Source organism: Apis cerana, linkage group LG5 (assembly GCF_029169275.1).
Source record: "Apis cerana isolate GH-2021 linkage group LG5, AcerK_1.0, whole genome shotgun sequence".
Lineage (NCBI taxonomy): Eukaryota > Metazoa > Arthropoda > Insecta > Hymenoptera > Apidae > Apis > Apis cerana.
Window position 1 is genome coordinate 9353821 of NC_083856.1, and position 14754 is coordinate 9368574.

The following is a 14754-nucleotide window of genomic DNA, read 5'->3' on the forward strand; positions in this document are numbered from 1 at the left end:
AAATATTTAATATAATATATATAATTAAAAAAAATATATATAATTTAATAATTTATGATTCATTACAAATTAATCATTACAAATTATCATTCGCAAATTATTGGCATGAAAATTTTGCATCTAAAAGATTTATAGTGCGCATGCGCAAGTTACTCACCTTCGTAAAGCGCTAAAATGACGCGCTCGTTGCAGTACAAATTGAACCTTCGTATTGAGTAAGTTGTTCCTCCCGTGTAAAAAAAAATTTTCATTATTATTCAAAAAAATGGCTATTTGTAAGTACATTTTTATATAATTTATTATAATTTTCTTTAAATGAATGTTAAAATTTATTTTTTTATATATAAATAAATAAAATTAATTAGTTATGATATAATGATTAATTCATTTTGATATGAAATTTGTATAATTATTATTCATTAATATTAGATAAAAAAATAATATTAAATAAAATATTTTATTTTTTTTAATTATTTAATTTTATTTAATTATAATTTATAATTATAAATAATATGGAAAACATTAAAAATAAATGTAAATGTTATTTGAATAAATAATTTATTATTAAAACATAATTATTATTAAAATATAAATATATATAAAAATATAAAATATTCTATATTTATTCAATTTTATTTCTATGAAATTTATAAAAATAATTTATAAAAATTTCATTCTTTTTTTGTTTGAAATAAAAATCTGTTTGAAATAATATTATTTATATATTATATAATATATTTATTATTAAACTACTTATCAAACTAGTAATTATTATAAAAAAAATACTCATAAAATATTGAATTTTTTTTATATTTCTTTTTATATTTTTTCTATATTTTATTTCTATATAAAATTATTATGATTTTAAAATTTATTTTTAAATATTATAGCATTTAATTGTAGCAATTAATATATTAATAAAATAATAATTATATTAATTCAATAAATTATTATACTTTAAGGCAATATTTTAAGAAAAAAACATATAAATATGATTAAAATTTTCCAAAAAATTATCCACTATTATCGATCAAATCAAATATGAATTTCTAATGTATCACAGTACTACTTCTTAATTCCAAAAAAAAGAAAAAAAAACAAATATAAAATTATGATCTCCTTTAATATACATAAAAAAACTTTCGAAAATATCGATGAAGTAATAAATAGATAAATTAATATTTTAATAACTTATTGATAAATTATTGATAGAATTGTTAAAGAGTAAAAAGAAAAAAATATCTTTATATACATATACATAGTCTGTTTTCTAGTATTTAGCTAAATATAGTATGTAGTCGTGCCGGTTTGACAAGCCAGCTGGCCGGCCGGCTTTCTTATTAGCTGTAAGATTTCATAAATTTGTTCTTCATGCTATTTTCATTAAAAAACAAAAATGACCTTACTTAACCTAGATTTCTTGAGTCTTGTAAAATAACAATATTTCATTTTTCTATATAGAATACATTATTCTATGTCTTATTATTTAGAATATAAACAAAGAAGCGATCTTTTGTTTTTTGACAAATTTTTTTTATAACAAGAAAAATATAACAGAATATCAGTCATATAGAAATGATAAAATTATAATTTTGATATTACATCATCTCTATAGAATCTCTTTAATTAAAGTATTACGCAACTTGTATTTCTACTACTTTTTGCGAAAATCTTTGTTTATTTTTTAAAATTTATATAATATATAGAATCAGTTGAACTTCAATCACTTAAGAGGGATATATTTCTATTTATAGTTATATTATTAAATTTATTGTATAATTATATCATTACATTTTATTATTAAAAATTTCTTTTTACTATAATTTTTTTATTAAATGAAAATAAAGAAAATTTATTATATAAGTTTTTCAAATATAAGAAAAATATAAAAAAAATTTTCTAATATAAAAAAATTTTGATTTTTTAAAGATTTGATTAATTTTTTAATTTTAACAGCGTATTAAGTTAAACATATTTTTCATATTAGACTGTTAGGCAGTGCTTACTTTGTTGGCAAAGAAAGAGAGTTGCTATGCGAGGTCAATGACAGTGAAACAGGTAGTAGGATTGCTAGATACAACTAAATCTTATTATGATGGAACATAAATTGCAAAACATAATTTACATTCATTAAAAATATGACACACAAAAACTTAATGAAAAAGTTATATGTATATTTTCTATAATATATCAAAATACTTACTTCTACTTTATAAAATGCTTATACATATGTATATATATGTATATGTATATGATAAATAGCAAATACTCCTCATTGCGAAATGGAAAATGACTCAATGACTCTAATTTTTACGTTGTTATGTTAATTGCAAACATACTTTTAACATATTTGCTATTTTAATCAATTTACAATGTACAATGTATTTTTAATGTACAAATCTAATTAAACTAATTGAAAAATTATATCATCATTCAAATTTATATACGAGAAAAAAAGAAAAATATTTCATAAAATGTAATTCTTTAAAAATATAAAAATAAAATTTATAAAAAACAATAAAAATATTTATTTTATTTATGTATATTATGTATATATTTTTTTTCATTTTTTTACGTTTGAAAGAGATATTCATATCTTATGACTCATTGTAACATAAATAACATAAATATATTGCAAGTAAAGGTAGTTTCTTTGACCGATGACATGATAGTTACTATGACTAAAGTACCGTAATATGAAGTAAGCGCATTGAAATACTAATGACATCAGCACGATAACATTTATAATTTAAATGATAATAATAAAATTTCTATTATTCTTAATCATTTTAATTCTTTTATAGCAGTAACATTATATAATAATGTCTTGCAATTATAATATAAAAATTGATAAATTTTAAATTATTGATAATTTTTTTTTTATTATTTTACGATGATATCACAGTTTCCATGACACATGCCACTATTTATAAATATTGCGTACATTCAGAAAAATTTTGTTGTATGTATTATATATACATACAATATACATAAAACATTTTAATGAATAAAAAATGCAAATTGTGATTAATAGTGATTATTTTATATATCTATACATATATTATTTTATATGTTTATACATCATCATCCCTATTATTCATTTTAAAACTTTACTTTTTCGATAGACATTTCATGTCTAGTAAGCGTTCAGAAATGTGCTATAACTGTATTGTGACGTATTTTTAGTACAAATAACAGGCGCGCTATCAAAATGTCATGAAAAATATTCAAGTATTTAAAATTCGAATAAAAAATAATTGAAAATCTTTAAACTGAAGTTTGTTCGTATTCGATTAAAAAATAATTGTGCAATTTAGTTAGGTTAATTATATTATTAGAATTAATATTTATTATTTATTAATGAACAGCAACTAGATATTGGAATATTATTTTAATTGAAATGTTATGAAGTCAAGAATTTTAAGTGTGATAATTAATGAACTATTTAATATAATAATTTATTAGTGCTGATGAATTCCGATAAATGTAAAATGTGCGCGGTTTTTAAATCCGCATTTTTGCGGAATCATCTGACAGAAACATTTGTATTAGCATTAATTTTCACAGATTTCGGGTTTCAATTGATATCATTGCTCAAGTTACCAGGTAAATTTTCAATATAATAAATTTAATGTAATAAATAATTCAAATTTTTAATCAAACAATTAATAAAATAAATAATTAGTAAAAAATGCTCAAATTGCCGAAAAAATATTATAATAATGATTTAATTAAGTTTAATTTTTTTTTATATATCTTAACAAATTCAAGAATAATTTAAAGAAATATTCTGTTTGACATTGATGACAATAATTATAAGTTTTAAAAAGGTTTAAGGCTCAAGACATTTCTTTTGAATATATTACAAAGATGAAGCAGGTGCACTCTATTGAACACAATAATCTATAATTTAAGAACAGGTGAAAACTAACTGTTAAGCAATTTCTATTATTTAAAAAATAAAATAATAAATTGCAGACCTAAGAGATGAAAACTGTTCTTTGATTTAATACGTTAGGAACAAATTGAATTTACAATTATACGATAAGATCGTTTATAGCTGACGATGTATATAAAAAAAATGAAAAAAATGATTTTAAAATTATAATCATTGAATGATTAAAATCATTTAATTTTCATTAAAAAAAACAAGGTAAACATATTATTAATAATATCAAAATAGAAAACTGAAAATTTATTTTTTTCCTTAATATGAATTTTTTATTTAATTAATATGAATAAACTTTAATGAAATTAAATAATAAAAATCATATTAAATATAAAAAATAATTAAGATTGGTGATAAAACATTTTTAATTTTTTCATATATTATACTTCCTTCATGTTATATAAATATATAATGTTTAGCCTTTGAATTAGAAAAATTAATATTGATTTTTTTTTCGATGACCATGTTAAGATCGTTAAGAATGACTTATAATCAAGGAACTCTATATGATTTAGACTTATTATGTGCACGATATATTGATCGGTACAAGTCCTGCAATGCCCTACTTTCGTCCGTTACATCAGCGTCTGTATGGAATGACTGGCGTCCAGATGTCTGAGCACTAGTTTCATTCTTTTTCATTAGAAAAAAATCTCAAAATTTTAACTGAATTGAATTTTTAAAACATTTTATTATTTAATATTATTTAATTAAATTTTTATTAGAGTTATTATAAAAGTTCTTAATTATCATTAAAATCTAATAAGTTCTGAAATATATAATAATATATAAATATTGATTCATAGAAATTTTAATGTATATAAATAATTAAAAATTTATTTCATCTTTTTTTTTTAGCACTTTCCACAGAAGATAAATTAGAATATAATTTTTATCCTGTTGCGAGTGGACAACTTCAATTCCGGATAAAAGCCCCAAATGATGCTCATATCGCTCTTACCACGGGCCCTCAAGAGGGAGAACCTATGTATGAAGTAAGAATCATAAAAAAATATTCTTATCAAGCTACTATTGTTTGAAGAAATAGTCAAATGCATAGTATATATTAATATTGTAGGTCTTCATTGGTGGTTGGAGCAATAGCAAATCCGTAATCCGTAAAAATAGAACAAAGCCTGATGTTGCTGAGGTAGATACACCTGGCATTCTTAGTGCAGATGAAATGCGTGGATTTTGGATAAGGTGAATATTAAAGATAAGATTGTTGTTAAAAACAATTTTGAATTTAATAATTTTATCTTTTAATTTTTTTATATTTTTTAAAATAATTTTTAATTTTTAATTTAAAATGAATAAATCATATTTTATAATATCTAATGATATTCTTTTTAATTCTTTCAGATGGAATGATGGTGTTCTATCAATAGGTAAAGAAGGTGAACCAAGTGCATTCCTCACGTATGCCGATCCAGAACCATTCGGAATTGGTTACTTTGGAGTATGCACTGGTTGGGGTGCTTCTGGTGAATGGTTAATCGAAGGTAAAATTATTTTTTTTTCTCATTATGTACTCTATGTTTTTAAATTTTTTTTTTCATTAGTATGTTAAAATTTATCGTAATTTACATTTAAAATAGTTTTATAGATAATATTATGTTATAATAATATGAATAATAAAAGTAATTATTTTTATAAATTTTGCTTAAAATAAAAATCACATATTATAATTATATTTTGCTTGGAAAAAATATTTAATAAATTAAAAACTTTTATTAAATTATATATGAGGAATATAAATAATTTATTATTCTCAGTTTATTAATATAATTTTCTTGCTGGTATTTTATTGGATTTCGAGTGGATTTTAATGCATCGTCGTCCATACAGCCATATGTGTAGGTGGTCACGATCGTTGTACGTAAAGTATATAAAATCTGCCGAGAAACAATACTTGTATTAGTTTCCTTTAATAGATTTTTAGTTATGCTCGAATGTTTAATCCTAGCACGTTTTTCCTTTGCCTCTCTTACAAATTAAATACAAACTTTTTTTTTGAAAATGAATATCGTTTAATAAAAACGGGCACATGCACGAAAACGAAATCCTAGATCACATATATGTATTTTGTCACGCTTGTATCTTACTTTAATATGACCAAAACCACTTTAAATTTACAATTGAAGTAATGATATATAATTTTATCAGATAAAACTTATTGTAAAAATATCAAAGATAAAAATATTCCATAATTATATTTTTTTATAATTTTTATAAAAATTATTAATTATTAATTATTAATTTTTTTTTTATTTTACGAATAAAAAGAAATTGAAATTTTGAGGATATATAAATAAAAAGAAAAAATTAATTTTAAAATTTTAAGTAAAAATTAAATATTTTGTTTTTCATAAGGACGTGGCTCCTTGTCAACAAAGAATGAATTAGTCTACAAGTTTCATAATATAAGGAGTGGCTCGGTTCTTATTGAAGTGAGAGCTAAAAGTAACGCGCACATTGCTCTGACCAACAAAAAAGGCGACTCAAGTCCTATGTATGAAATCATCCTTGGAGGCTGGGAAAATACAGCATCCGTCATCAGATATGATTGTAAACAACCTGATAAGGTTCGAAATTGATAAAACATAAAATTATTCATTGATAGATTATTTTTATTTTTTGTCTTATTTTATCAAAGTTAAAAATATATTTATATTGAAATTAAATTATGCAAAAAAATTTTATATTATATATTTTTATATATTTAATGTATTTGCCATATAAAATATTAAATATATAAACTATATCAGGCATTAAAATTAAGAATAAAAAAATGTTAAAAAATTAGAGTACAAATTTTGGGTTAAATCAGCAACATCCTATTTTTTGAGTGTAAAAAAATTAACTTTTGCACCGACAGGTGCGTGTAAATACTCCAAATCTTCTGAACGAGAACGAAACAAAGAAGTTCGCGATTTGTTGGCTTGATGGTCGCATCATGGTCAGAGTTGGTAGTCTTAATGGTTCTGTGATCATGGAATGGCAGGATCCTACACCAATTGGTGTGAGCTACGTGGGTGTGCGTACCGGTTGGGGAGCAACCGGCAAATGGAAACTTCAAACTGCACTATATCCATCCCCTACGGCTCCTAATTATCAAAGTAATTTGCTTGTTAAATATCTTCTTTCTTTCCTGGTTTTTCTTTTTCTGCTTCTTTTTTTGCTTTTTTCCTTTACTTCAATTCTATTCTTAAAGATAAAAATTATTGATTATCAGATCACTTATGGAATTTTGAGTGATTGAAGTCTATTCCTTATTATTTTCATATTTATTGCAAAAAATGAAATTCTCTTATAATAAATAAATATGAATATTTAGAAATCATATATTTTATGTGATTCTTATTTTGTTTTAATTTGTATTAAAACTATCACTTATATTATTATGTATTCAAATCGTAAATTGAATAATTTCTTAAGTAATTCTAGTTAATTATTGTAACTTTATTTTTTCACATTATATGTATTTGCTTCTTTCTTCTTTAACAGATCTTGGGATCATTAAGTGATAAAATTATTTTTGTTTGAAATTTAACATTGTAAAAATCAGATTCGTTTTCTAGAGAAACAATAAAATCAAAACATTTATTTTTAATAACTAAACAATTATTTTATGTATAGATTTCATAAAACTATTATATATTTATTATTTATTATTATATTCTATCATATTTATTATTATTTTTGTGAATGATTTTTATAAATGACCTTTATAACGTAAAAATGCATTGAATATTAACTTCATTTTATACTTGTCTACGCATTAAAGTTTCCGATTAAAAATGCTTATTTAGTTCAGTTAACATGTCAATTGTCATGTCCGGTTGTTAAAGTATTAACACATTTACTGTGTCACGCGTTTGAGGCGTTACTTTATAAGACAATTTATTGAATATTACATTGAGTATATATACAATATATGCTTATCAAACATTAAATGTCCTATTAATTCTCATACGTATTGATAGAGATTCAAAGATTTCTAATGCGCAATAAATATATTTTTATGAATAAATGCATCTGATATATTTAATATATTATTAAATTTTTATATTTATAATCATGTATATTATATACATAATTATATACATGTAAGTTATATTATTACATAGTTATATTATTAAACTATATATAATTATATATAAACTATAAACTATATATAACTATATATAATTGAACAACATTATATGGAAATCATTGCATTATTATCTTCTGTATCATTCTTTAAATGTCTTTTTTCTCTAATTGAATCTTCTCTCTATATCTCAACATTTTTCATTCATATGAATATTGTTTTTTGTTATGACTCATCTTATCAATCTATAATATTCTATATAATTTCGATAATAATTAAAGTAAAATATAAATATTATATATTCTGAAAATCTTCACACGTATTATAACTATAAATATTAATATCATAAATATTCTTGAATAAAAAATATATATGAAGAATAAAATATTGCATTTAATCAAAGATATATGAAAAAAGTGTTTTCAAAATTTTTTTTTATAAAAAAAATATATTTTATTTTTTGCTTATCAACAATATTGTTCAACATAAAATGAGATAAATGTTTATTTATTTGACAAAAATAAAATGAAATATTAAAAAAATTTATTTCTCGTGTAATTAACGACTAAATAGCATTATCTGATGTTTTTTATTAATCTCATAAAAAAATAATTTCTGATCATTTGTAAAATGCTAATATATTTATTTTTATAACATTTGCTTATAGATGTAAATCCAACAGCTCCACCAGTGGAAGGAGTAATAGATATAGGAAAATTTTGTTGGTGTGAAGCATCAGGTGGAATAATTCCACCATCTGCAGTTCAAGGAGGAAAAGATATTGATGGGAATGATTTGTACGTGGGCAGAGCCTATCATGAAGGTGCTCTTCTTCCTGGCAAAGTAAAGCTAGGAGATACTATTTGTTATGTAGCTTGGGGTGGAGAAGAACATCTAAAGAATGATTATCAGGTAGAACAATAAAACGATTAAATTCATACCAATTGATATTCTTCTTAAAAAAATGATAAAAATTATGAAAATTTTTATAATTAAAAATATGAAAACAATGATTTGATTTTAGGTTCTTTGTGATTGTAATCCTGTATGGGTACCAACAACTGGAAATAATATTCCTCACAATGCAATTCCTGGTGGCGAAACAGAAGATGGAGAGCCACTTTATGTCGGGCGTGTACAACATGAAGGCTCTATAACAATCGGCAAAGTGCAACCTTCGCATAGTGTGTGCTATATACCATATGGAGGTGTTGAAATTGCGTATCCTGAATATGAGATCATGGTACAGCGGGATTAAATTGAAATTACTTCACCAACATCGATGAATTTATTAATGAATCATAATTGTTTATATTATTTTTGTATTTTAAACATAAAATATTAATAGTAGATTCTACCATGAATTAAAGAAAAAAATGTTTTATGAGTATGAGAATAATTATCCTATTTAATAGTTCGCAAGAGCAAAAATACATAAAATATTTGCAGCCTAATCATCAAATTTAATTATTATCAGTATTTTAATGAAAAGAAACGAAATGGAATGTTCTATCATAAAATTAATGAGAATCTCTTATGTGTGCAAACTAGTCTAATTATAAATGGGCTGATCTTGATTCATCGATCAATTGGTATAAACGAGTATACACTTTTGCACAGAATATAATTATAATCACATTAATATAGAATGTGCAAATAAAAAAATTAATAATGTATATGTATAGCTAAGCTGTATAAGCGTAATATTGATTATATATAGTATTGTTAATTCTTGTTAGATGTTCATATAGTTTGAAAAACATTGCTTGATTGTAATATTTCGAATGAGAATTATGAAAAATATTTTTTTGATAATCATGCAGTGATTTGATGCACAATAATTTTTGTTTTTTTTACAATTGTTGATATTGGAATATTGTTAGGAAACAATAAATAATATTTCTAGAAAAATATAATGCATTATTTTATTTCAATGTATTTATTTAAAATTATAACTTTACCTAACAAATATGAATGCGTTAAGAAGCATTCGGATAATTATATATAAATTGTCAATGTTGTTAATATAATATTGAATATTCAATATTATATTGAAAAAATTATTAATATTATTTTTGAAATATTGATTGATCATTCGTTAAACTATCAAAAGATAATTAATTTTTTTTCATTAATTATAATATAATCGATTAACATTTGTAAACTCTAATATAGTGATTTTCTTAAAATGTATTTAAATTGGCAATAGTGCTTTCAGTTTGTGCAATTTGTTCCAAATAAACCGGATTTAACAATGGCGGCCAATCCGTCATGGGTTGCTGTTAAATGTCAATTAAGAAAAGAAATTTTAAAATAGTAGCAGATCAGAAGTGTTTTCATTATAAAAATGGCTGCAAAAGAGCCTAATAATATCGATGATGGTATTGCCGAACCAGGTATCGAACCTGGTGCTTCTGCAGAAACAATGCTTGTTACAACTGATAGTTTTGAAGAGTATGAGCAAGAGATGAGCAATAGCATTGATGATAGACAAATGAAAGAAAGCACAACGAGTACTATCTCAGAGATACAAGAAGATGTTCAAGACATTCCAATTACACCTACTGCATCCAATCCACAAGAACTTCAAAAAACAACTTCACTCGATGATTCCGAATTAGTATGTTTCATAACCTTTTTTTTTTAAACATTATTTTAAAAAATGTATTTCAAATTAAAAAAAAAATTTAATGAATTAATTCAAATATCGAATAAAAATAATAAGAATTGTTTTTTAATAATTTATAAGAATCATTCAAAAAGTTGTTTCTTCCCAAAAATTATTATTGAATTATATATTGAAAATCTTAATCAAATTTGTTTAATTTAATTAAAATTCTGTTTTAGGAGGATGTTACACATCGATTAGGTCAAAGTAGTATTGATTCAGATCCTTTACGTTGTAGAACATGGTTAGCACAGAAAAAGCATGTATTTATTTTAAGCCAAGCAGGAAAACCCATATACTCTAGATATAGTTCAGAAGATAAACTAGTCACAGTTATGGGTGTTATGCAAGCTCTGGTTTCGTTTGTTCAAGCAGGCAGTGACATGATTAGATCTGTTCATGCAGGAGATACTAATTTTGTATTTGTTGTAAAAGGTCCATTAATTCTAGTTGCAGTGTCAAAAACACTTGAAACTGTACCTCAACTTACATTACAATTAACGTTTGTATATTATAATAGAATATATACTACTTTATTTAATTCTCTTAATATTACTTTATTTATATAAATTTTTTTATTATAGTTATGTATATAACCAAATAATTTCTGTGTTAACCCAGTCACAATTAACTAGAGTATATGAACAACGTAGAAATTTTGATTTAAGAAGATTACTAACTGGTAGTGAAAGACTGATAGATCATTTATTAAATTTTATGGATAGAGAACCTGCATTCTTTTTAGGAGCTATTAAATGTTTGCCTTTATTACCATCCATGAGAAGTTCTATTACACAAACTATTATTCAAACATGTGGTAAAATCAAGGTAATACAACTTAGAGATTATTTAAATTAACATTATATTAAAATATTACAATTTTTGTAAATAATATTAATCAGAATTAATATTTTTCAGAATTTAGTATTTGCAATACTTCTAGCTAATAATCAATTAGTAACATTAGTTAGAATGAACAAATTTTTTTTACATCCTGTGGATTTACATATAATACAAAACTTAGTTGATAGTTCAGAGTCACTTAAAACTGCTGAAAGTTGGACACCAATATGTCTACCAAAGTTTGATGCCAATGGTTATATGCATGGACATGTATCATATTTGGCTGAGGATTGTCAGGCATGCTTATTGTTACTTACAGTTGATAGAGATGTCTTTTTTATTCTTTCTGAAGCAAAACAAGTAGGTGATACAATAAATGTTATAAAATATTATAAAACATTTAAAAAAATATTAAAAATAATAAATTTTATAGAAAATTGTAGAAAAATTAAGGAGAACAAATTGCTTAGAAGCAATTAATGAATCTATGAATAAACCACCAATTAAAACTGCTGATATTGGATTGCCAGAAATGCGACATGTTTTGTATAAATGTAGAAGCACAGCACAATTTTGGAGTCCTGGATTTCAACCTCCATATACAACAGATGAAGAAATAGAACGGTAGTGTTAAAAAATATAAAATAATCAGATAAAAACGTAATAATGAAAAAGTTTAATTTTTTTATAGTTTGTTAGGGCTTTATCAATGTTTACATCACAGATTACACAGCCCAAATCGACCATTAAAACTTATATTCCAACAATTAGATAAAGAGACTATGTTAGCATGGGTAAGCTCAAATAAATAATAATAATATAATAAAAAATATATAATAAATAATAATAAATATAATAAAAATAGTAGTATAATAAAAACTATCATGATATTGCAATTAATATGTATATATTTTATAGGTAACATTAGGTTTTGAATTATATGTTACATTTGAACCACTTGTAACAAAACCTGATGCAATTGAGGCAGTGAGTAAATTGTTAAAATGGATAAAAAAAGAGGAAGAAAGATTATTTATTTTAAATTCACCCACATTTTAAATATCGATATAATAAATTTTAAAAAATTATAAAAATGTATATTTGGGGGGACATAATTTAATTTAAAATGACGTGAAATGCATTAATTATTTATATTGATCTAACGAATTATAAATTGCTAAAAAAATTATTATATTCACGATAAATGCATTCACGTTTCTCTTATATGATACTTGATACTATATTTTGCTCACCATTTTTTATTATAAAAAGTACTATTAAGTACACATGTGAAAATGTATATATTTAAAGGCATTACGCATGTAATGTGGATTACATTTATAGACAGGCTATGACATTTTCAATTTATTTTATTACATGGTGCTTGAGAAAACTTATCATTGCATTGTTAAAAAAAGATTATTTAAAATACAATATCTTTTTATATCATTTAAAATAAAACGTAATTTTACAAATTATAAAATAATTTGTTTTTAACAATGACAGTGATAAATTTCCTCTAAAATTTTGTAAATAAGCATAAAAATGGCCATTGTTTCATGATATTAAACCGAAAGTAATGATTCCAAATCGAATAAATAGAATGACATTAAAAAAAAAAAAAAACAAATATTGTCACAACATATAATGTACGGGTATTATAAGCTACTATGTAGCGTTTCTATAGATATAAAATCCTATAATTTTAATACGAAACTATTCCTTGTATATGTTACACATTATTGTTAATCGCAATCGAAATGCAATATATATGATAAAAAAATTCAAGAGATATATCATTTTGTTTTTTATTTACGTGGTAGTTATAAAAATCAATTCTCATATTCTGTACAATATTTTTCATATCTTAATATTTCAATTCAATGCCTAGCTCTATCACGTTCTCGTCTTCGTTCTCGATCTCTATCTCTTTCTCTATCTCTATCATCTCGTCTATGTCGATCTTTGTCTCTATCTTTATCTTTATGCGAAGAATGACTTTTGGGAGATTTACTTCGTTTACGTTCTCGTCTATCTCTATCTCTGTCTCTACTTCTCGATCTCTGTTTTTCTCTATCAGATTTTTTATCAGAACGTGAATGTCTTTTATCTCTATCTCTATGACGATCTCTATCCCTATCATGATCATCTGTTCTTTTACGAGTTTCTTCTTTAACTGGAGGTATATCTTCATCTTCTGAAGACTCTATTCCTTCATCCATATCATCTTCTAATGCAGATATTTTTGCTTCTATAACATAAAAATAATTATTTGAATTATTGCTATTTTTTATTCATATTTATAAATTTAAAAAATTTACCTAATTCATTATTTTCTTCAAGAACATGTCTTTTTTGTATTCTTGGTAGAATTACATCACAACATCTTTCTTCTCTAAGAAGATCATCTATAAATTCATCCATATGGATCAATTCAAATTTACCTTGCTTATTTTGTCTTCTTAACTTTCTATTGTCATTAAATAATGGTTCCAAATATTTATAACAATCTAAAGAAGATCCTGTCAATCTCATGTACAAAGCTCCCAGAGCACGAACATATTTAAATTCTTCATTTTTTATAAATTCTACTATGATATCTTTTTCAGGTTGTATTTGTAACATTTTTAATATTAAACAAAGAAACGGTGTTGGTTTTACATTTCCACCATATACACCACCTATGTACCTATATAAAATATATTTATTTTTGTTAATAGATTATATTCTAACATAAAATTTCAAAAAATTCCAAAAATATATATGATAAAAATTATGTAAATAAGATATATATAATATATATTTTATTATATATAAAATATATATAATAAAAATAATTAAATAGTATATTACATAAATAAAATCGCAAATAATTTACTTAAATTATTAATTTAACAATATTTACTAACCTCAATTCCATAGCTTTATCAACCAAAAGTTCTGCAGTTAAAGCAAAGCATTCTTCTTTCCAATATTTTGAATCATATACTCGAGATCTAATTATTTTTTCTACTAAATATTGTGGATTTGTACCTCTAATAGATTTCGCATCTTTTACTGTTCTATTAGCCATTTTTAAATTGTATATAGGTTAGAAATATATTTTCAAAACAAAATGCACATTTAAATAATGTAGATAGATGGCAATAGAATATACTTAATAGGGAATTTTTTAAATAACTATATTTATTCAAAACATAC

The 14754-nt window shown here is 23.0% G+C and overlaps 3 protein-coding genes across 4 annotated transcripts; 2 read left to right on the top strand and 1 right to left on the bottom strand.

The window, feature by feature from the left end:
• Positions 1-149: 149 nt before the first annotated feature.
• Positions 150-9953, top strand: LOC107994476 (uncharacterized). Of its 2 annotated transcripts, none has more exons than XM_062074993.1 (8): positions 150-275; positions 4808-4944; positions 5028-5152; positions 5312-5451; positions 6323-6534; positions 6828-7068; positions 8710-8954; positions 9067-9953. In XM_062074993.1, the coding sequence occupies exons 1-8, from the start codon at positions 266-268 to the stop codon at positions 9298-9300; spliced, it is 1344 nt and encodes a 447-aa protein (XP_061930977.1). In that variant the 5' UTR covers positions 150-265; the 3' UTR covers positions 9301-9953. The 2 variants fall into 2 exon arrangements, with proteins under 2 accessions (XP_061930977.1, XP_061930976.1); XM_062074992.1 differs by lacking the exon at positions 150-275 and adding an exon at positions 2776-3606.
• Positions 9954-10054: 101 nt separating this feature from the next.
• On the top strand, positions 10055-13347 carry LOC107994481 (vacuolar fusion protein MON1 homolog A). Its single transcript, XM_017051438.3, has 7 exons — positions 10055-10662; positions 10890-11212; positions 11295-11538; positions 11629-11913; positions 11987-12177; positions 12245-12347; positions 12472-13347. Exons 1-7 carry the CDS (start codon positions 10390-10392, stop codon positions 12610-12612), a joined length of 1560 nt encoding a protein of 519 aa, XP_016906927.1. The 5' UTR covers positions 10055-10389; the 3' UTR covers positions 12613-13347.
• Positions 13348-14727, bottom strand: LOC107994482 (pre-mRNA-splicing factor 38). Its single transcript, XM_017051439.3, has 3 exons — positions 14463-14727; positions 13875-14242; positions 13348-13804 (listed from the first exon to the last, which is right to left on the bottom strand). Exons 1-3 carry the CDS (start codon positions 14624-14626, stop codon positions 13434-13436), a joined length of 903 nt encoding a protein of 300 aa, XP_016906928.1. The 5' UTR covers positions 14627-14727; the 3' UTR covers positions 13348-13433.
• Between the last annotated feature and the right edge of the window lie 27 nt (positions 14728-14754).